The following is a 24,073-nucleotide window of genomic DNA, read 5'->3' on the forward strand; positions in this document are numbered from 1 at the left end:
TGCCTCCTGACCCGGAAGCACTGCTTGCCACCACCGGACCACCAAGGATGGCTGTGTCCCCCCCCCTTCCTTCATTAAAGGTAAGAAGGAGGGAGGGGGGATACTGATTTACAATACTTTTTTTATTTTATTAAAACACCTTTACCCCTATCCCACACACAGTACCTCAACCCCCCCACAGCACCCCAACCCCCCCCCCACAGTACCCCTACCCCCAACACGCAGTAGCCCTACCCCCAACACGCAGTAGCCCTACCCCCCCACAGCACCCCAACCCCCCCCCACAGTACCCCTACCCCCAACACGCAGTAGCCCAACCCCCCACACGCAGCAGCCCAACCCCCCACACCATCCCTCCCCTCCCCCACACCCAGCATCCCTCCCCTCCCTCACACTCAGCATCGATCCCCACCCCTCCCTCACACTCAGCATCGATCCCCACCCCTCCCTCACACTCAGCATCGATCCCCACCCCTCCCTCACACTCAGCATCGATCCCCACCCCTCCCTCACACTCAGCATCGATCCCCACCCCTCCCTCACACTCAGCATCGATCCCCACCCCTACCTCCACACACAGCACCCCCACAACACACACAGCACCCCTACTCCCCACAGCACAGCACCATTACCCCTGCCCAGCACCCCTACCTCCCTCACAGCACAGCACCCCTGTCTCACACACAGCACCCCACACACAGCACCCCACACACAGCACCCCACACACACACACCACCCCTCATACACACACACAGCACACACACAGCGCAACCATCACACATACACACAGCAACCATCACACATACACACAGCAACCCTCAGACACACCACCCCACACACAAACACATACACTACACCCCTCAATGCAGTATGTGTGTGTATTCAGCAGTCTGTGTGTGTGTGTGTGTGTATTCAGCAGTCTGTGTGTGTGTGTATTCAGCAGTCTGTGTGTGTGTGTGTGTGTCTACTCAGCGGACTGTATGTGTGTGTGTATTCAGCGGACTGTGTGTATGTGTGTACTCAGCAGTCTGTGTGTGTGTGTACTCAGCAGTCTGTGTGTGTGTGTACTCAGCAGTCTGTGTGTGTGTACTCAGCAGTCTGTCTGTATGTGTATTCAGCAGTCTGTCTGTATGTATGTGTATTCAGCAGTCTGTCTGTATGTACTCAGCAGTGTGTGTGTGTACTCAGCAGTCTGTCTGTATGTATGTGTATTCAGCAGACTGTGTGTGTGTGTGTGTGTGTGTGTATTCAGCAGTCTCTGTATTCAGCAGTCTTGTGTGTATATTCAGCACACTGTGTGTATGTATTCAGCAGTCTCTGTGTGTATGTATTGCATTTGTTGGAGATACTAATAAATATAAGCTTAATTTTATCTATTTATATCATTATTTAAAATTTGTATCATTGAACTCTGTTGTTGTGCTCTTTTAAAACAAAAGTTGTTAATTAGTTCGGACAACAGTACGAGTTGTTTTTTCTAAACTTAAACCTCAGTATTCAGGTTTAATTGCCGTGTTGGCACTTTAAGGAAAAAAAAGTTGGCATGTTGTATTGCGGTTTGGGCACTCGGGCTCAAAAAGGTTTGCCATCACTGGCCTAGGCAATAAGAGCATTTACAAACTCTACTAATAGCTGCAACTATGTTTACTTATTTAGCCATCACATCCAAATGTCCCCTGCTACCTCAAATCCCCACGGTATACTTAAGATTGTAAGCTCATGGGAAGGGCCGGTGCAAGGATTTTTGCCGCCCTAGGCAAAAGTAAAGTTTGCTGCCCCCCCATATGACATCACAATGCCCCCACCCATATGATCTGCCATGTTAACTAACGCCAGTGCTGCAGTGCCGCCACGTTTACATTAAAAGGCCTGCAGGGACAGGCTATAGACACCAGAACCACTACATTAAGCTGCAGTGGTTCTGGGGACTATAGTGTTTCTTTAATGTGAGGTAAATTAGAGATTAGTGTCACTAATAATATACTAGATTGCCTACTTACAACCAGATGAAGATGGTGATGGGCTCTGGCTGCAGTCTGGCTCCACTGGTCTGGTGTAGAACAGGCTCTCTGGAGGCTGTTTGTAACTGTGATCACAAAAATCAATGTTCTGTGAGAACGGGAAGCAGCTCCATTTTTTGGGGGCCCTTTACACAGCTCAAGGTCTGGGTCCCAGGGTCCACCTTCACGTTCCACCAATGAGTTTGTTCACAGGGGGTGGAATGTGTAGGGGATGTCCTGATATGTGTGTAAGGAATGCATTGTGTGAATCTGTGTTTGTATGTGTATGTACATACAAGGTGTGTTTCTGTGTATGTACGGGATGCAGTGTGTGCGTCTGTTGTATCCTTTTGTATTTCTCTATGTATATTGTACGTTCTCCACTAATTGTACAGCGCTGCGGAATCTGTTGGCGCTTTATAAATACCAGTAATAATACAGATTTTTTTTTATTATTATTATTCAAAAATCGAGAGGATACCAACCACAACCAACCACACATGATGGGCAAAATAATTGCTTCTATAAAGCTATATGCTGCTGCAGTTATTTAGCTAAGTAGAGATTAAGGAACAGAGCACAAATAAAAATAGTTTTACATTTTTTTATTTCAGCAAACATATGGGGAATGGGGATTCAGTTCCACAATATGTCCATGTTGTGTTAGGACCAACACTACTCTACAGTACCCCAATATTGGTGGGTCCTACACTAATTCCAACATGGAATTAGTGCGAATGCTAAAAAGCTAATTTTAATAATGTGTTATAAAACATTGTGAATATATACACAATACAAAATGAATATGATCAACACAGCAAATAAAAAAAAATGCAGTATCAAAACTAAACAATTTAAGTGATAGTGCATTGATGTATAAACTCACAATGCACATCAACATTCTCAATTATTTATATATTTTAAATAGAGGAACTCTTACTAACTAGATAATATGATAGCCAAGATATCTGTATGGTTAGCCCTGCTAAAATCTATAAATGTTATAGTGGTAAATAGGGGAACCATCAGCGGTTATAAACTACCATATGCACATACTGCCCTGTTATGCAAAATACCACATTCACACACGGCCATGTTACACAAATACTACCACATTCACACACTGCCATGACACCCAAATACTACCACATTCACACACTGCCATGACACCCAAATACTACCACATTCACACACTGCCATGACACCCAAATACTACCACACTCACACACTGCCATGACACCCAAATACTACCACATTCACATACTGCCACGTTATGCAAATACAGCCACATTCACATACTGCTATGCAACTAAACTACCATATTCACACACGGCTATGTTACACAAATACAGCCTCATTCACACACTGCCACGATACCCAAATACTACCACATTCACACACTGCCACGATACCCAAATACTACCACATTCACACACTGCCATGACACCCAAATACTACCACATTCACACTCTGCCATGTTACGCAAATACAGCCACATTCACATACTGCCACGTTATGCAAATACAGCCACATTCACATACTGCTATGCAACTAAACTACCATATTCACACACTGCCACGATACCCAAATACTACCACATTCACACACTGCCATGATACCCAAATACTACCACATTCACACTCTGCCATGTTACGCAAATACAGCCACGTTATGCAAATACAGCCACATTCACATACTGCTATGCAACTAAACTACCACATTCACATACTGCCATGTTACCTAAATACTACCACATTCACATACTGCCATGTTACCTAAATACTACCACATTCACATGCTGCCACGTTACCCAAATACTACCACATTCACACGCTGCCATGCTACACAAAATGCCACACATTGCCATGCTATGCAACTAAGTTACCACATTCATATACTGCCATGCTACGCAAACTACCACATGCACACACTGCCATACTACATAAATAACCCACACATTCACATACTGCCATGCTACACCAATACATTTACACCCACTTTGAAAAAAGAATAGGGTATTATTCTGTGTTGCTCAAATCTACTCTGCATTCCCACATCCTGGCACCACACACACACACACACAATCATTAATTCCCATTTACTCTGGACAACTTTTTTGCCACTGGCACTGGTAATGTTGGCCTCCCCAGGGTATACGGTGTGTGTGTGTGTGCCATGCACTTTGGAGAGGGATGGGGGACATGAAATACAGTCATAGGCTAGTTAATACATAAAAAGTTTCACCCAAATGGCACAGAACTTCACTCAGTTAATGTAATCATACAGGGGGTCAGCGCCTAATTCTGCCTGGGGGAGCCAGACTGCTTGCAGTCCATCCCGGATTGACAACATGGGTGACTTTAGGGTTAACCATAGTAACTGCCTGGCATGGTACAAGTTCAACATAAAGGATTACAATTTAATACTATATGAACCCTTATAATTATAATGGGAGTAACGAGATGTTTACTCATGGGGAAAGGGATCTGAAATAAAAATTGGTAAAGGACTGATTGGGGAATGGATGAAACCGCGAGACGGGATGAGAAGGGGTTGATAAAGGGTAGCTGAATGAGGAGTGAAGAATACATTTAAAAGGAAAATTAAGTGAGAAAAAAAAAATATCTGACAAATAGAATTAGGAAGAGGGTGTAGTTGTGTATATGGGGAGGAATTTATAATCCAGTTCCTATGTGTGAGTTACAAACATAAGATGAATGTGCCGTTTCAGTGCGGAGGTTCTTTTTGAACTCTCCTCCCACCATCCAGCAATTTGGTCCGAAATATAAAGTTGAGCAGCGTTCATCCCCTTTTTAATGGAAGCTCTTCACATAAAAAAAAAAAAAAATATTCTGTAAATGTTGCCCATTCCCCAATAAAATATGAACAGACTATGGGTAAAAACAAAGTTTTTTTTTTTTATTGTCATTCTTTAAATACAAAATAAATCTTTCACGATAAGGTCACTTGCATGATGAGATGGCACAAAATATGTATCCTCCCTTTTCATTCGTGTCCAGCATAAAATACATTTATTTTCCTAAACGTTTTTACTTCCTGCCTAGACGAGGTCCCTGGAAGTTAAACGTTAAATATCCTGTGTTTTCTTTCTAACTAGCACTGACTGAGCTTAAGGGGAAGGATGATACCATACTTTCATTAACTACACTGTGAGCCTTCAACCCCCTCCCCCCAATTAAACAGAGCCATATACAACATTTCTCATAATCCTTTGTTCAGCAAAAATATCTTAAAAATATACACTATAGGGAATTTGTTTTGTTTAAACACTTTAGGTGCATACAGTTACATCACCTCATGACAGACAGACGATGTCTGAACCTTTGGGATCAGAGTCATAATTTAATTTTTAAAAGTTCCCCCAACATCTACTATAGAAAATCGAAGGCGTTTTCTTTTTTGTGCATGTGCAAAAGTGGGCAGTAAGTATTATTTTAGAATTATAATTTGTCACCTGCTTCAGGATAAATGTATCGTCAAACTGTGCCGTCTGTTGTAACTGCTTTGTATAAAGTCATATGGTAGAGATTCCTATAAAACCAGCCTCCATTGTAACGTTAGTGCTGCTTTGAAGGGCCAGCCTATCCCTACATTTCTACGTTGATGCAGGTAACAGACAGAGGTCAAAATGTGATAGATAAAATAAGTGTTAAGTAAGAGTTTACTATGCGCTGGGGTTTCCGATGACGTTTTGTGGACCCTTCAGAATCAGAGCTCACCGTTTTATCCCTTGTCTGATTTCACAATGCTGCGGTAACCGCGGCTCTAATAATATTCTCTGGGTCAGTTTATTAACAAAAAAAAAAATCTGCATGTCTAAAATAAAATGATAAAAGCAGCAATGGATTCGCAAGAAGGATCCAATGTTCGTTGTCTGTCCGATCAGGACACAAAATGCACGCACACAGCTCAAAGGAAGAGAAGGCTTGTTGACTTCATGACGCAGCATCTTCTACATAGTTAGCAGGATAAAGTCCGGTTCTCCCACCAAGGAGACGTCCCCTGCACCAGCCCTGCTCGTCTTCCGAACCAAGTTTTATGAGCTCTTCTCCTAAGGAAAGACATTGAGATGATATGGGGGGGAAAAAAATAAATAAAAGTGAGCAAGCTGTCCAAAATTGTAAAGGTTAAGATACTCAAATATCACATAATCCACGGTACGATTCAGTGGAACGGCTGTTAAATGGTAAAATAAAAAAAGAAAGATCACAACTACTGTATACTGTCCAGAATACTGCCAAACAAAAACGGTTCTAATATTATGTATAGTATGTATTAAATAAAAATACCAATTTACTACTGTTGCATTAACCTTCAAACATTACTGCAACCTCCAGCAGGAAAATGTTTACACAGTACTTTATCATTTTCACAGTATGATGAGAAAAATTAAAAACAAACAAAAATATAAAAACCCAACTCACCCCAAAATACTTAACTGGTTTTTGAATGGAAACAGAATGAATACACACATGTAATTACATTGCATAGTTAAAGGGACACAAACAGTTTTGTCTTAAATGTTTATTTATTTATTTTTACTATGCCTGCCTTACTATAGCCCCTATCTCCCCCCAAAACACAGTCAGTTGTAATCAAAAATTGAGTTTGGGGTAAACACTAGAAGCATTTGCTGTGTTCAACTATTTCATTTGCTTTTGCAAACCGCTGAAAGTCTGTAAATTTTGACAATAACCCTGATTTTCAATGGGGGTTAAATAATTGATTACTACTGTACATACCAGACTATATTGTCTCCAAAAATAAAAATAAAAAATACAAGCCCTACCTTGCCACAAACCTACATTAACCTTATTTCACATGTACACATATACACATCACAAAACTCCATACAACCCCATCCACACACACACCACCACAAGCGGTATTCCCAAAGCCTCACAAACACAGTCCCCACAAACTCATCACCACAATTAGCTACCCTCCCCAACCCCCACACATAACCCACAAACAACTCTGCAACCAACTTCCAAACACAAAAAAACACCACAAGCAGCCTACACACACACACACACACACACACACACACTTGTCTTCTCTTTGTCCTGTGGTTTCCCAATAAGAAACAGGTCACCATAAACACATTTGTCTTATTTGCTTGCATTAGGTGAACAAAAACAGGACAACAATTCCCTATGCAAGATGTAACATAATCCTCCGATACCTTGGTACTTGGAGAGGACTGCAGGTCAGCCTCCTCCCAACCGACTACGGGCACTGTGACAGTAGTCAACATCACAGGGGGAGGAAGACTTAATTTAGGTCCCCAGTTTATTCTTAGGTTTTAGTTAGCCTATGCCAATTATAGAAGCAGTTTGTGTATAATAGATTTGTTTATTGTTAAATGTTTTGTGTGCTCTTTTGTCCTGCTGTTGCTTTCAACCAACTAGGCGGATTTGGCCTTTGACCCTGTACAGCACCTTCTGTTGGTTGTAAGGATCCTGAAAACAGCTATATGCACTACCTGAATAGCAAGACTTGTTCATTTGCATGTTCAAGTAGTTTTGTATATTATGAATATTATTGAGAAATATTGTGTTAATTATGGTCTTCTCCACCCCTTTATAAATATGTTATTATAAGTTCCTGTATGTTTTCTGATGAGATTTGGTTATTTGTATTGTATTGAATTTGTTGCAGCAAGTTTAATGTGACGCGCGTATGGGCTAGTCCGGAGTAAAATTAAATGGTATGGTAGTTCATTTTGGAACAGTGTTTTCTATGTGAATTTGTTCAGGGATCCCAGTAACAGAGTCTTTGGACCTGTTGGCAAAGTCTTTGGTCTCGGTGGCCTGGGACAAGTCAAAAAAAGCTAGGCCTGAGAGCCGCAAGTGCCTTTGTAAAGGCAGTAACCGAAAACCATACAGGCGGATGTGTGGATACCTGCATGAGGAAGGAGTTGCAGAGGAAACAATAGCTGCCTGGAAGATGAGAGATGCAGCCTGGTCAGGTGGAAGAGTTCTTGAGCGACCAGAGTCAAGCTTCAGCTAGGAAGCGGACTAGGCGGAGGTACTCAGAGTACAGGAGCTCTGTCACACAAGAGGTCTACAGTGGGGCCCTGCACAAGGGCTGTCCTGAAGAGGCATTGGACTGGCATGACCACTTGGTGGGTAGGAGGGGTGCAGGTCGCTGGTGATGACAGCATGCCTTCCTCTATGTCCCATCCACTACTATTGGGCTGCTATTCCTGGAAATGCCTGGACTGAAATTTTGCCCCAGTCCAGCCCTGTGTTTAACCATAACCCGATTCTAAATTTTGGAAATCATTCTATTTATATAGGCAGCCTTGAATATAGATTTCCAGTTGCCTGACTGCCCAGAGGTGGCTCTCCACATTATATTATAATATATATATATAAACCCTATAAAGATAAAATGGTCGTAATAATATAAAGGGTAATTTCATTTTGTTTGTGCACACAGTTCGTTTTAAAGATATCTGCCGTGTCATTTTACAGCAACACTGTATTAATCCTGAGTCACAACATTCCAGAATAGTCATGAGATAAAAATATCATATTGGGAAATGAAACCACTTTGGGGTGCTCAAAATAGACCTGATGTTTACAGCTAAATATGAGAGAATTGGTTGGGATTTTCACACTTCTCATTGCAAACTGTAGGTTATTTAATTTAGTGCTGGTAACACAATTTATACCACTTTAAAGAGGTTGTGTGAGAAAATTGAATATTTTCTATTTGCAACTAGTGGCTGGAATTATTTAGCTATGTACACATTGTATCTGATCATTTCATCCAAAACATGGTGCACACCAGGGGAGTTGGGTCTGGGCCTAGGTTTTCATTAGATAAATCACCAACATGTTTATTTACTGACTCGTGCCATGATCTGTTACTCATGTTATTTAGCAGTAGGAGCAGATGTTAATTATTTATTCATTGTTCTAATGTTAAAACAATCTGCTGAAGTCCTACATCTCATAATCATAGAAAAAAACAATGTATTTCGCAAGTTCTATAAAACTGTCTTTATTCCAACTAACAAAGGCAGTTTTTTTTTACGTGGTGTGATGTGGTGTTTAGGCACAGCGCTACGGAATTTGCTGGCGCTATATAAATAATAAAATAATAGGCCTCTCAGATCTCTTATCCTTTTATAATGATCGTAAAATGGCACTGTCACCACCTGGACAAAGACCCCCGCCCCCACCGACTGTGACATTAAAACCTAGCTATTCAGTACTTGCCTAAACCTGTGCTTCATGGGCGCAGCCATCTTCCGTTGGGTTCTTCAGCGAGCCAGGAAACGTCCCTGTTGCACTCTTGCGCATGTGCAAGAGTACAGTACTGAGGTCTATGGAAGATCCCGCGAGACTGCAGGATCCTCCATACACAGACCCAATTCCTCTAACCGTATATCTCTTGACTGGGGTGTAATGTCAGTGAAATTCTAACACAGTCAAACCAAGTATTTCCTAAAGTTTAATTTTATTTCTATTACCGTGAGGGGGGTTTATGGAGATTAGAGCACGCAGATATAATGCTATTTTTAAAGGGACTCATTTTAACAAAAGTCTTTAGATTTGAAACTGTTCTACAATATAGAAAGCAAAAAAAACAGGGCACAAGAGTATACTAAGAACGGGCAGCAGCTGAATTAGCCTGCCCTTCGGTGGGTCCCCGCTCAGATCTTAAGCTGGTTTTAGCTCATCCTGTGCCATTACAGAGAGAACATCTCTGAAACATATGAGACTGGTCCCACCCATACGGGCAGTCCAGATCCGAAATGCTAGCTCCATAAGTTTAAAGGGTAATCCAGATGTGGACCCCTTGCTCACGGTGCCTAGAGAGATGATGCCCAACATGGCTGAAACGATTGTCTGGGGTTGCTGTGTCTTTCGTGCAGAGGGAACTTGCTGGCATTTTGGATCTGGACCGCCTGTATAGGTGGGACCAACCTGATATGCTTCAGATATGTTCTCTCTGTAAGGGCACAAGATGATCTAAAATCAGCTTGAGATCTGAGCGGGGACCCACCAAAGGGCAGGCTATTTCAGCTGCTGTCTGTTCTCAGTATGCTCTTGCGCCCCATTTTTTTGTTCTACAATATATGTCTTATAACTGGTAACGACCACATTTCTGTATTTGTTAAAAAATGTCCAAGATTTTTTATATACAGAATTGTTGTGTATGTTCCACCTTTACCTTTTTTATTCTGTACCCTTCCCGCTAGTTGATGTTTTCAAAGTTTTGGGGAAAATATAATAAAAGTTATTAGAAAATAATATTTTACCGTCTAATTGTGTAGCACAATGACCACATTAAAGCTAAAATTACAAACAGATTATCCAGTATCACAAAAACAAATGGGGGTTCAGCTGTTCCTAGATGAAAAATGAATACAAATAATAGTGCAATATTGTAATTCTATCAATAGTAATAATTGATTGTGTTACATCACTTTTTTCTAATGTTGGCACAACCCCAATACCGCTATGGATCTCACTAATGCAATATGAAAGGGCATTTCTTCATTTGGAAAGTTAAAATAGAATACTAACGATTAGCTCTCTGTTACATTGTATCAAAGGATCATTAAATGAACACGTACGTACAAATCCATGGGCGGATTCTCTAACCATTTAAAGCATTCCAGAACTTAAATTGGCATTAATACACCCCTCCCCCCACGGTGGACTTTTAGAAGACATTACTGAAGAAAGTACATGTCTTAAAAGGGGCAAACAACCCTTAAATAAGATAACAGGTTATTCATAGAACATTCTAAGTGAATGTTAGATTTAAGGCCAGAATAGCCAAACTGAAAGCAGAGCTGGAAGATATTGTTTCCAGTTTGGTTATTTTTACCTTTGATTTTAAATTCACTTTGAATTCTCACTTTAGTGAATAACCCTGTAAGGATTAATATAAGCTCGAATAAAGAATTCACAAAAAAAAACAAAAAAAAACTGGGTCAATCCACGTCCCAACTATGCAGGTTGCATTATTCTTAATAGGAAGACAAAAATAAAAAATAAATCTTTTAAAACAGAAATGGTCACAGAATCTCTAGAGGTTCTAGGAAGTTAAGAGAATGAAGTATACTAAACATCACAAGGAACCCTTTCCAAAAAATAAATCATTGTGTGTCTCCAACCTCAGCACACAGAATGGGCCTGATCCATCTCTGAAATACAAGCTATAAAACTAAGAAATGTAACCATTTATTTCCTTTCTATAAGAAATCAGAACTTGAATTCCCCATTTGTTTGTTCCTTCCACTCTCCTTGTGTCGGCTACGAATAGAACTGAGAATGTTTGTAAGGTAGTGGAGGATCAAAGTACTGAGGCTTTTCTAGGTAGAAAGAGTCACATATCCCATTGGAGTGCCTTTATATGGCATCATTTGGCAGACACAAAACAACAACCATGAATATTGGTCAAATGTAGCAAAGTTGATAAACACACATTACGCCAAAACAGTACACAAGTAATGCAATGAAGGAGCAGTAGGGAGGTTTCCTGAATGAATAAATAGGAGGGGGTTTGGTCGACAGGAGTGAATATGCTTCCTAACTTACCTTGTTAATTCTGTCTCAGTAGAAAATAACTCCCGATATTAGCTTCATTGCTCCAGCACGGTAAACTTTGAGGCTTTTTAGAAACTCAGCATCAGATCTATGTGCTCTGAGAAGTCTCACTACTCAACAGTTCGATAACAAACAGGATTTTCAATGCAAATTAAGCCTATACGATTATAATGTAACCCTAGGTAAGCCACACCATGTTCTCAATCAAAAAAACGACATGCATGTTTAAGATTATGTATTGGATACATAGATTATGTATTGGCAATCTGCCGTTGCCGTTTCTGATGGTTCTTGCCGCTGTAGTTGTGCATTTTGCTTATTATTCCATTAGAGTGCTACCAACGTTGCCATCTTTATGCAGCTTAATGGTGGTTTCTGTCAATGACTAGTCAGCTATAGTAAGGGATTAATGTTACTTTATTTTCTGTCACGGACTGCAGGAACGTCCGCTCTCAAATTTTATCACCACAGTTTGTATAACATATTACCAGTGAGATATGAGAAATGACTTTGCATTCATAATGTGGACCTTTTTAACTTCACATTTATGAATTTCTGCTGCCTACACAGAACAAAATAAATCCATCTGTTGACAAATCTGGGAATTATAATTTGATACCTTACAGCGAGTTCATTAAAAGAAAAAACAAAACCTCTCTCTGGAATGGAAATGGTGAAATGCTAAATCGTCTCAGTCTCCAATGTTTGATGTATTTTAGCAATTAAAGAGCTTTGCAGATCAGCTTTTCTCACTCGAACCATCAGGTGTTATTTTTTAATAAAATATATTTATTTTTGGAATATTCCCTCCTGCCGAGCAGTGGGCTGATATGGATGGTGGAGTATCTAGTTAGAATAGGATTAAATTAAAGTCGTCCAGTGATCCATCTCATCATCGTAGGAATCTAGATCCTTTACCCATCAAGTCATCTCCTTGTAAATGGAATAATACAGCATGCCAAATTGCACAATTTATGCCAAAGTAGCTTGATTATTTTAGTCTAGAGTTTCTAACTAAAAGACCTATTTATTGAATAACCCTGCATCTTTCTAAACTTAAGGTAAGGCAGTGACTGGACTGAAAATTATTTTACAGTGTTCATAAATCCCTGTAGAACCCTGCGATTTCAAACTTAAAATTAACTTATGCCACCTTTTCATTTGGCAAAGCCACATACAGCTTGCACACGTCTTGTAGGACCACAGAGTTTATCCATGATCCTACTGGTCCATTTTCAACCTTTATTGCAGGTGTTCAACATGTCACTAGGTGGCAACCTTGCAGAGAATTCTTGCTGTGAAAACACAAATAGCAAGCTTTTTTTGCTACTCATGGTTAGCCGGTAAGTTGAACAGAGGGATCCATTATAAAGGTTAAATTACGTAGCTGACATCACACAAACACAAAGGATAAAAAAAAAATAAAAAAAAAATCGCTGGATACACAGCTGCCTATCCAGGTTATCGCATTGTGTGGCGGGCTACACATTGCAACCCACGTGTGTCTTCATTTAAAATTAGTGCCAGGTTAATGATGTGCAGGGAAATGATGCAGGAAGCGTGCAGCATGCACGGCTGCCAGCTGGCGTGCTCTGCCTTGCACTTATTTCATGCACTAAGGCTGGGCTGTAGGATGAAGGATGAAGGTGGGGGAGAGGGGGGTGGTACGTGCCTGTGAGGAAGTAAAGGTAGGGTAGTTAAGGGAACGTTAGTAGTCTGTACCTGCCGAAAAGCTCAGCTCGTCAGCCTCCTGCCCTGTGTAATCATACAGAGCTCGCACACGCACGCCCTCTACCTGTGAAACCTCCCGACCATTACTGTCCAACGACTTTCTAGGACTATCATCCTCCGACCACTCAGATCCATCATCTTTCCCAGCACTGTTGGTAGAAAGAAAAGGTTAGTCAAAATGTCCTCTATACATTGCATAAATAAAGTACTATTATCCAGGATATCAAAATAGAGAGGACCTTAACCACATGAACACCAAAAGCAGGAAGCAAAAAGACAGAACAGTAATAGCAGTAGGATTTTTAATTGGACCGGTCACCTACTGGAATTCTGAATTGTATAATCTTAACAAAAAAACTGAACATTGAGTTCACATGTTCCTCTGCCTTTAGCGTTTATTTAATAGGCATTCCCCTACTTCCCTCTCCTCCCTATTAATTATAAGTAGTTAAAAGAACTTCTAGTCTAACAAATCTAAAATCCTGATTTTATTTTGTAAATGTATTTATATTTATAATTAAATAGTAATCCAAGTTGGGGAGAAAAAAAACAAAAACTAATGACCCAGATATTCAGCTCTTAAAACCCATTTCTTTATGCTGTTGATCCAAAATAGCAATCCCCCCAGTTGTAGCATTTCCAATTATGCCACAATAAAAGGTAGAAAATCATTCTTGACTAATTACAATTAGTTTCTACTTTACTCAACAACCTGTTTACAAACATTAATTATACAATTTAAAATTCAGTTTATGCAGAAAAACATCCAGGCCTTTTTTTGTTGTTGTTTTTTTTTTTTAAATTCTGGATGTAGGTTACTAAAGAAAAAAAAACAGGTTTACAGAGTAGCTTGATAAAGAGCCGTATAGGACTCATTCTGGCTTCTATTACATTAGAGCGTTTTTCGCAATATTTTACAAGCACGAAACATGTTGTGGCCACATCTGGCTTGCATTGTAAAGCAATCAGAAAGTGGAGATCTGTACTAAATATACTATAAGCTCCATAAAAGTAGTACTATGTATCCCATAAATCCCACAGAAAATCAGGATTGGAATCCAGGTCAGACATGTCCTGATCTCTGCAGTCTTCCCTAAATAAGGATACGATCCAGAGTATTTGCTTTTTTAAACCAGGGGTGTTCAGAAGTCTATTCTAGGATGCATTTTAAAAGTATATTTATATTTTGCATTATTTTAATGCACCAACACTATAAAGCAAAAAAAAAAAAAAAAAACAGACAACATCCTGTTTGTCCCTTTAAATATAACCAATCAAGATGATATAAGAGGCAAATTTCAAGATACAAAAGAGAATTCTAAAAACTGTATTTTAAAAGATATTCATTACTTATTATACACAACTTGTTTTTGGAGGGGAGAAGTAAGTTTTTGGTGACTGGTCCAGAATCAGAAACATACAGTGATATTCATAAATAAATAAAGCTTTAACAACAAAAATAGCAATCTGGGGCAAAGCCTTAAAAGTGGTGAAATCGATGGGAAAATTAAATTTGTCTCATGAATGCTTCACGTTTAGGATTTTGGCCCACAATTGCAATTAATACACAACACCCATTGTTTTAGGATTCCTTCTTCTGCCAAGATTTGTAAAAAAAAGTTAGACAATGGAAAATATTTTAACAAACATACCAGTAAGGCAAGAAAAGTCGAAAGCAACTTGAGCCAAAGAACATTAAAAGGATGAAAAGTGTGAGGTTATTTTTCTGTAACCAGAGCCAGCATAAGGGTCAGTTTTGTTACTAGATAACAGTGGTGGCTCGAATAGAGGGGAAGAGCCCCACCAATTGTTTTGGCTGAAAATTAATAAATTATATATTTTTTTCTTGTAAACCAACACCTTTAGTATGTCTCTGTGATAAAATGTGTTCTGTCCATTTTAAATATTAGTTCTGCAGTTCCCCTTGTTACTCCCCTCTTCTGTTGCTAGGTAGAGTAGAACATTTTTTAAAAAGTCCTAATCAGATTGTTGGGTGATGTCCCAAAAAGCGGATTAAACTCTATGGGCAGTTGTTCTACTTTACGGTCACTGGCTGCCTGGAAGCCTCTATTGCTCACTAATGGAACGCTCATTAGAGTGGCAAAAAGGCGGCATTAAAATAGCTCTTAAGATACGCCAGCCTACTGGGCTCTCATTGGTAAATGGCACCAAGGGATTGAGAAGTCAGAACCCCACTTCCCATGGTGCAGTTGGCTCCCTCCCTTCATTCCCCTCCAGAAGCTGGACTCTTTAACCAAGACTAGTGGCATGCACCGTTTTATCACCAGGTACCTTCCGCCAAGGTTGCTCTCCTTGGCTCCCTCTTCTAACAGCAGCAGCAATCTTCTTTAACCAACAGGCACCCTTTTAACATGAAGTGTTAAAATGTCCAGCTCTCCCACTGCCCCATCTCCCCAGAATAGCTTATTAAGGCAGGCCATGCTTCAACCACCGGGTCCCTGCCTTACTAAGATTTAACAAAGCCCCCAGAAGTGAAAAGCACCACTCAAAGTTATTCTTTATTTTAGTTCCATTCTCATCAGGAGAACATTTTAGAACTATAAATTTGTATACTGAGCCATCTGCTTCAATATACTTTTTTTTTCCCTGCATCAATTTTTTATTTTACTGTTAAAAGTAATCATTTGGCGGCATCTTGTGGCTAAACTCGGTATTACTTTTGTAATAGGAGTTTCGCCTCAAAATAGCCTATTTATTTTGCTCATTAATAGGAATAGATCTATATGGTATTGTCCACATATTGGTAGATAGAATAGCCATGTAGACATATTCCTATTTTTGATTAACAATACTTCGGGATAGATTCAAATACATGTGTATTTCACGGTGTCAAGTCTGGCACCCCACCAACTTGAAAAGGCACCAGCCGCCACTGCTAGATAATCGTCTTATCCAAACTTAAACATCTGTAACTTTCCACGCTGGCATCTGATTAGAGAGAAGTCATGATTTAGAACCCACCACCACTACGAGCCAGAGACGCAATTAGACAATGAGACAGAGGGAGTTCGGTAATGGATCAAGGTGATCTGGTTATCTGTATTGGGACAACTATACTGACTCTAAGCGTGGGGTGTCCGTCACAGCGGAATAAAAATCGGTGTCTTCGTCTGCGTAGGAAAACCTGGGAAAGGGATGTCAAAAACATGCTGAGCTTCAACCAACAGTCCTTTTGTGACGCCACCTACCTAGATGAGCCACTTGCACTTTATCGGACCCCTGTGTCACAACAGGCACATTATTCCAATCATCATAAGTACTGTAAATAGGCTGTACCATATAAGGAACTTGTTCCCAAACTGAAAACACTTTATACATACCAATACTATGAATCTTAAAAATGTACTCATACTGTATGGGTTAACAAATAAATGAGGCAATACGCACGCATAAAAGCTCAGGGTTACTGTAGCAAATTGAAAATCGGAAAATTCAAGCTAAAATATCTGATCTACAATCGCATACTGTGGCGGTTTTGCCTAAAATTTTGCCACTTTGAGTTAAGTACATAATTTCAGTATATTCTCATTTCAGTCCCCAGATTTACACAAAATTATTAAACCTGATTATATTTTCACTACCCCCTTTTCTCTATTTGTCTACCTTTTAAGCTAGTTTTTGGACAGACATTCTTTAGACAACGCCTGAGCCTCAATGACTCACCCTCTGTTGAATTGTTGAGTCGGTGTTTCTACCGATACTCCATCTCGTGCTGGTACAATGCCGGTGAGAGTCACTTCTTCCACGTTTTTACTGCTACGTTCCTTCTTGCTGATTGCTCTTTGTGCGTCTGGGGACCACTCCTGACATACATAATACAAGTGGAGGGGGCATTAAAAAAACGCAGTAATAGACACAGGGGATCTTACTGAATACCTGCTACAGTAGAAATCACCAGGGTTAGAAAAAGGAAACAAATACACAAAGTACTTGTAACTGTGTTGGTGACATTTGCTGCATGGTCAGAAGTTCCACCCCTCCATAACGTTTACATAGTTGTTGGGTTAATATCTTCTCAAAGATCTTAAAACAGTTATTTTAACTGATTTGTCTGGGGCTTTACTTGACTTGAGAAGAAATGTCTCAGTGCTTTGTTTTCCATTACTAGGGTTTCCAATGGCTCTGCTTGGGACTATTTTGAGAGGGCTTGGCCTTCCAGACAGTTATTATCTATGGCTATGCGGAGTGTGTGTTTGGTTCCCATAAGACATTTAGCATCCATAGCCAGTAGGCTCTGTTGGGAGGGTGCGGTATAAGTTGCATTATTAAGAAGTTCAGTAAGTTCTAGCCTGGTTTTCAAATAGCAATTGCTACCAACATGCTTAACCAAAAAGGTCTTTTGCTACGGACCCTAAATCCATATATCAATTACCTGTAAGACTGCCAATATGTTTTTAAAGATTGCTTTTTGACCAAACGTCTGGAATAAAAGGGAATCATGACATGTCACACGTGTCATGTGTTCTTAAGGGGTTAAACTTCCCTTGTGTTTTTAGCTAGCAAAATCAGGTTTCCTCACAAGTATTATAAATAAAAAATAAAAAAATGTAAAAAATAAATAAATCATGGACGTGGACTTCCACTTTTCAGTAAACCTAGGAACAGAGATAAAGGTTACATAGGTCACAGGCTTACAGTGTCATCATCATCATCTTCTGTTTTGGGAGGCGCACGGCTATTAAATGCCTACCTAGACTTTGTTAAAGGAACACTGTAGTGTCAGGAATAAAAACATGTATTCCTAACATTATAGTCCAGATGTGGCTGTTTATGTCCCCAGACCCCCTCTGATCGCAGTAAAAAGGTGATTTTACTCACCCTTTCTCCTATGCCATGGCTGGTTCCGCCTTCTCGGCACAGATCCTCAATCTTTACGATCTCAGCCGATCCAATGCTTTCCCATTAGAAAGCATTGGGAGGCTAATGCTCATGAGCAGCAAAATGCCCCACTGCGCCAATCAGCATCTCCTTATAGAGATGTATTGAATCAATGCATCTATATAATTAATGTTTAGTGCCTCCAGGCAGAGAATGAAGACATAGAAAACACCTCTAGTGGCCGTCCGAGTGACTGCCACTACAGGTGTTAAGAAGCAGCAATGTAAACACTGCCTTTTCAAAGAAAAGGCAGAGTTTACATTAAAAGGCCTGCAGGGACACCAGAACCACTGCATTAAGCTGGTGACTATAGTGTCCCTTTAATGTGGTTTTGTGGACCCACCTTCAAGCTTGAGCATTCTACATTTTTGACACTGTAACTGTGTGCCAAAGAGGTGTGTACTGAAAAAAGAATTACTCAACCTCTCTGGCTTAAAGCCCATCTGTTCACCCTGGGTCGTGGAAAATACCAGTCTGTGTGCCAAGTACAAAGTACTTTCATTAACCTCAACTCACAAACAGATACCATGGAATTAAAGCCTTCTTCGCCAGGGTACACGGTTTTGTATTCAAAGCACTAAATGTTGGTTAAAGAGTTTAATAGACCCAAACATTGCAGCAGGAGCATTAACCATCTCTTGACCACCAGAAACCTCTAAGTTGGGAGGGCATTCTAATAAATTCACAGCACTCTAATGGGTCACTACCTGATCAGCTAGAATGTGCATACAAGTTTCCCTTTTCTCAATGCTTGCTTTGAGATGGTGAATGCAAAGTTCCCAGTGTAGAGTTACGAAAAAGCACTTCGTTGTTGACCTGGCAGACTAGTAGGGAAAATTCTTTATTAGCCAAAAGAGCCCTGCAACAAGCTGGAGAACAGATTCTAAAAATCCTAGGATGTTCACATAGTACGTTAAAAACTATCAGCACTTCACAAAACCTCCCTTCACCTAAACCCCATTCACCCATTCCAAATGTAAAACATGACTTGACATGTTAGTTTAACAATACAGCTATAACAATACAGAAATTTCTCACACTTTCACTTACCTCAAACTGTGGCCAATTCATGGCCATGCCTGGTCCATGTGTGTTCCTCCACCACTTCAAGTCTTGTTGGTCATCGGCCGTTTGGATGCCCTGATACAGATCCTTGTACAGAGTGTGGAAACTGGAAGACAAAAAGCGAGAGACATACATTAACCATGTACTACAACAATTAATGTTTGCCTCGGGGTTTTCTATTATAGCAGGATAATATAATGAGTAGAGCTATGATTGGCTGAGGGCGTCTCTTTGCAATCTGTGATTACATGTGGATACCTCTCTCTGCAGGAGAGGTCAAGATGCTTGTGAAAGTCCAGCAACATCTCCTTAAAAAAACATAGACGTTTCTGCTCTGCCTCTTGGCAGGTCTCAAACACTTGCTCCATGTCCTCCATGTAGCGAGGGTTGTACCGATTAAGTTCTTCCAAAGCTTTCTCGTAGATGCCCTTCCCCTGGGATCCAAAGAGAGAAAAGTAAGTGAGGAAACGGTAGACAGAAATGACATGCAGATAGATACTATGTGTATTAGTGACATTCATTTGTATTCGTGTCATTTATACAGAGGTGAATGATCACAGCTTTGTGACGCCCCGCCACCATCCAGCACTCTGTTACAGAAGCTGGAAAGTATTCGCCCAGTCCTCCGTTTTATCTATATATGCACAATTCACCATGTTCAAATGCTGAAATATTTAGCAAATGTTTTTTCCTTCTCACTGAATGCGCCACCCAATTTAATGACAGACAAGAGAGCAAGTGTTCTCACACGAATGCATGCTTTTTTTGCATGGATACAAAAGATTCCCCAAGACAAAATTCCCCCAACCTCTGACCTTATCGACCTCCTGGTTGCATTTTTCTACGCGCTCCTGCAGCTTGCGGAGTTGTTCTTGTGACACAGAGGCATCTGCCTTCGAATGATCCTCTCGTACCTGAGCTGCCCTTTCTTCCTTACTGGCCGCGTGAAAACGTTTCTTGGCAACCTCCACCTGTGTAAAGGAACACATCAAAATGATGACCTCCCATATGCCATTTCTATTACTGCACAGCACCAACAACAAGGCCAAGACCGGAATCATAAATCTTAATTTCTTGTAAATCGGTCAGCATTATTTTCTGCTGAACTTTGCATAGAGTATTGAATAGTGTTCAATATCAGAATCTATACAGTGGCTGAAACAGGACCAGGAAGTCTTAACAGACATTTGAGGATTTTCAAGGGAGCAGAGAGAAATGGAATTGTAACACAAACTGACCCCAACAGTTAGGTATCATAGGAGCAAGAAGTAATTGGGCTGGGGATGAACGATGTGGAGCCTGTGTGGTTAAAACTGCTGCTAGATACATTTTAGGAATCAACAGACACCAGGAGCTGGCTGCAAAATGGATTTGGAAGTGGATCTAATATGCAATCAGCATTCAGGGTGCATATAGTTTCCTCTTTCCTCTTAATGCAGCACAGAGACCTACATGTTCCAAACTCCCTAAAATAGATGGTTGCCACATTCCTAGGCTGGAGCCAAACCACAACTTGCAGCTGCACTCATTAATTATCCTCTATTAGTGATATGTCCAAAAAAAACATGGCAGCTAATCCAGCATATTACACCAAATGTCCAAAAAGGCATATATGCGCAATAGTGAAGGGACAAAATTAAGAATAATTGTACAATTCTCTCCTTGCTGCACGGACACTTAGAGACCCTGTAATTTACAATGTCATGTCACACTGTGAGTTATGGCTAAACCATATTGCGCAGAGTTGCATCACACTGAAATACAGTTTTTGAAAAATGATCTGCTTGTCAAAAGGAACACATATTTATAGATCTGTTTAGATTAATACACTTTGCCAGCATGCACCTATTTTTTTGAATGCAGACATTTTGTACCAAATACAGATTCTGAAGTTTCGCTCTGTAAAAGATTGAGTCATTTCCCAAAGAACCTCACAGAATAAAAAGGTTCACAAGTTTGAAAGCATTACAAAGAAGAAGAAAAACAAACAAAACAAAAAACCTTTTAAGCATTAAATTCTACAGGACATCATTGATGGTGGACATGATTAAATTCTCGATTAGCTTGCTCAGGAATGCATATCTGATATATTTAGTTCTAGCATGCCATTGAGAGGTGTAAATGCTGTAGGGTGCATCACTACGCTAGGTTGTACCGGGCTCTAGTAAGGACATGTTCAAAAATGTGCAATTATACTCATCCCAAATCCTACTTCTAAATTATACTTATTCCACAAAATAGGACACCACACTTTCAGATGGATTGCAAACCAGCTCACTTAAAAAGCGCCTTTCAGACTCCCAGAACCGAAATTCCCACGGTAATAAGTCAAGGGTGAGTCAGTCCGCTGCACTGGCATTTTGGCCGACCCACCTTGGCTAATGAAAGTTTAGTCTAAGCATAATCATGGATAAACTGTAATTCAGTTCCAGGTTTGTGCCATTCCCAAAACATGCATACATTATTTAAAATAAATGAGAGGCCAACACAAAAGAGAAAAAGTGAGAAACAAAAAAACCGGGGGTCTTTCACATATTCCAAATAGATGGAAAAATACATTCTAAAAGGAAGCAATTGGTAAGAACTCCAGCAAATGCACAAGGCAGGAGTTTTCTAAACACATTTACACTGAACCTTGCGCACAGCTGTAATTAAACACAACTTCCAAAATGACGTCAAGACTGCAGGGAGAAACGTTCCAATTAAATGTAATCTGCTTATTGTTACTTGCCCCTTTAATATGGAGCCCACCCATCCCTGAAAATAACTCCGAGTAATGCGTGATTTATTTATTTCTTATGCATGCAAATCCTTAAAAGTAAGTTGCATTTGCAAGTAAGTCGTATTTGAAAGTTCTCAGTTTACGCCGCCTCCAGTCAAAATTCCCCATTAGTATTACTTTACTGTGGCAGTGCTGTGAATAGGCAGGGAATCATAAGAAAACTTGTCTCTAAAATGATTTAGTTTAGTGGATTCCTCATGCTCATTTCACACTCAACACAGGTACAGGATTATTTAGGACACAGGGAATTGGTAGGTAGTAGAATTGCAAACTTTAGGCTCAAATGGCTGAAAAGGAGAGGTTCTCCCAACTTTCCAATTTTCCATAAAATTTGAGATCTGCGGGTCAATTCTTGACAATTTCGATATTATTTATTTGCCACTTTATTTTGGGGTCTTGCAACAATTCCAGTTGATTAAAGTACAATTGTGCAATTTATTAAGAGCAACTATAATTTGGGGCTTGTTTTGTTTGTTATTTGTTTAAAGAAGTCAGATCCTTCCCATCAGGTACTCAAGTAATATAAGAATATAACCATCCCGCAGCCATAATTGCTAAACATACAGAACAGTTATAAAAGTGAAGCAGTCAACGGATAAATCATTTGAACGATTGTGTAGATTGCTCCATACATTAATCCAATAGACTATTTTGTTTCTGAATAAGCTCTCTAGAACAACACATAAGATTGGTCTATGAAGGACTAACAATTTATAAGGACCAGTAAACACAAGCTTCACAATTCCTTGTTAAAGGGACACTACAGGCACTGTATCTGCTTCATCACATTTAACCGGTTATAGTGCCTGCAGCCCCCTGGTATTGTAATTTAATTGAGCATTAAAACAGAGTTTAATGCTAAATATGGGTACCCAGAAGCCCCTCCCCCTCTGTGCCAGTTGGGCTAATGAGGAAGTATTAGCCTGTGCAGCTGTGATTGGTTGGGAGTGTCAGCTGACTGTTTTTAGCCTATCAGAGCTCCAACTGGCAGTATGAATGGGTATGACAAGGAAGTATGTACTCTTTGCCTTAGCCACACCTCCAGAGACCCTTATTAGCGTTAAACTGCTCTAAAATGGTTTGGAGGGACACTGAATGGAGGGATAGTGCCTGGGGACTCCAGACACTATAACCAATTCAAAGCGATGAAATGGTAATAGTGACTACAAATGTAATAGGAATATGACACAGCCTTTAGATGGAAGGTATAGGGGCAAAGTAAAGCAGATTAATGAATAGGCTGCAATTTTAAACTAGAAACTGGATTTGTAGACTTAAAAAAAAAAAAAAAAAAAAAAAATGTATTTTATCTACCATCAAAATCTGTTTCTATGCATTGACTGAACTTTGAACTGGACAGGGTAAAACAGTAAAACATGAATGGAATCCCAGAGGCTTGAAGATCACTTAAAAATGACTGCAAGAAATTACAGTCGAAAAAAAAAAGTGTTATGAAGATATACAGATTCTCACCATTTGGGGTTTAAAATAAATAAATAAATCAATCAATACATAAATAAATATTCTTCAATGAATAGATCTTACAAACTGCTGTGCAAACAAGGTTATCAAGCACCGTATTAGTGCCTTTTTTTTTTTTTTTTGAAGGGATACAGAAAGAGAAATACTGGTCAATAAAGCCCAGTGTTTGTTACTATATAAACATTTCAACACTCTGAAACACTCTAAACGTATAGAATCCAGCTTCCTAATATACTGTAGCACTATGATATGCTAGACAACCAGCCATTTCTCCCTCTGCGCACCAGGGAGTCAGAAAAGACGCACTTAGACTAATAGCGAAGTGCAAAAAGGTGTACATGTGATTAGAATGGAAAGTCTATTGGAGACTGGGAAAGTGTAATATTGTCAGTCTCTGTGTTGTAAATGCGTTCTCCCAGATCTAGCTTTGGTCTGCTTTAAAACGGATTCTGGGTTCTAAAGCTTTCGTCATAGAGGATGTCTGAAAATGCTGGATTCGCACAACAGTCTTGAGAGTTATG

The 24,073-nt window shown here is 39.9% G+C and overlaps 1 protein-coding gene across 6 annotated transcripts in view; it reads right to left on the reverse strand.

Moving 5' to 3' along the window:
- Window positions 1–4,903: 4,903 nt before the first annotated feature.
- PACSIN3 (protein kinase C and casein kinase substrate in neurons 3) overlaps window positions 4,904–24,073 on the reverse strand; it is an 82,599-nt gene continuing 63,429 nt past the window's right edge. For 4 of the 6 annotated variants that reach the window (XM_063437936.1, XM_063437933.1, XM_063437935.1 and 1 more), the window contains 7 exons: window positions 20,104–20,259; window positions 19,547–19,722; window positions 19,274–19,394; window positions 17,009–17,148; window positions 16,407–16,469; window positions 13,316–13,473; window positions 4,904–6,072 (listed from right to left, as the gene is read on the reverse strand). In XM_063437936.1, coding sequence (XP_063294006.1) covers window positions 5,957–6,072; window positions 13,316–13,473; window positions 16,407–16,469; window positions 17,009–17,148; window positions 19,274–19,394; window positions 19,547–19,722; window positions 20,104–20,259 — 930 coding nt within the window. In that variant the 3' untranslated portion in view covers window positions 4,904–5,956. The remainder of the gene's footprint in view (window positions 6,073–13,315; window positions 13,474–16,406; window positions 16,470–17,008; window positions 17,149–19,273; window positions 19,395–19,546; window positions 19,723–20,103; window positions 20,260–24,073) is intronic. The other 2 variants (XM_063437938.1, XM_063437937.1) reach the window with 2 other exon arrangements.

This window comes from Pelobates fuscus, chromosome 12 (genome assembly GCF_036172605.1).
Source record: "Pelobates fuscus isolate aPelFus1 chromosome 12, aPelFus1.pri, whole genome shotgun sequence".
Taxonomy (NCBI): Eukaryota; Metazoa; Chordata; class Amphibia; order Anura; family Pelobatidae; genus Pelobates; species Pelobates fuscus.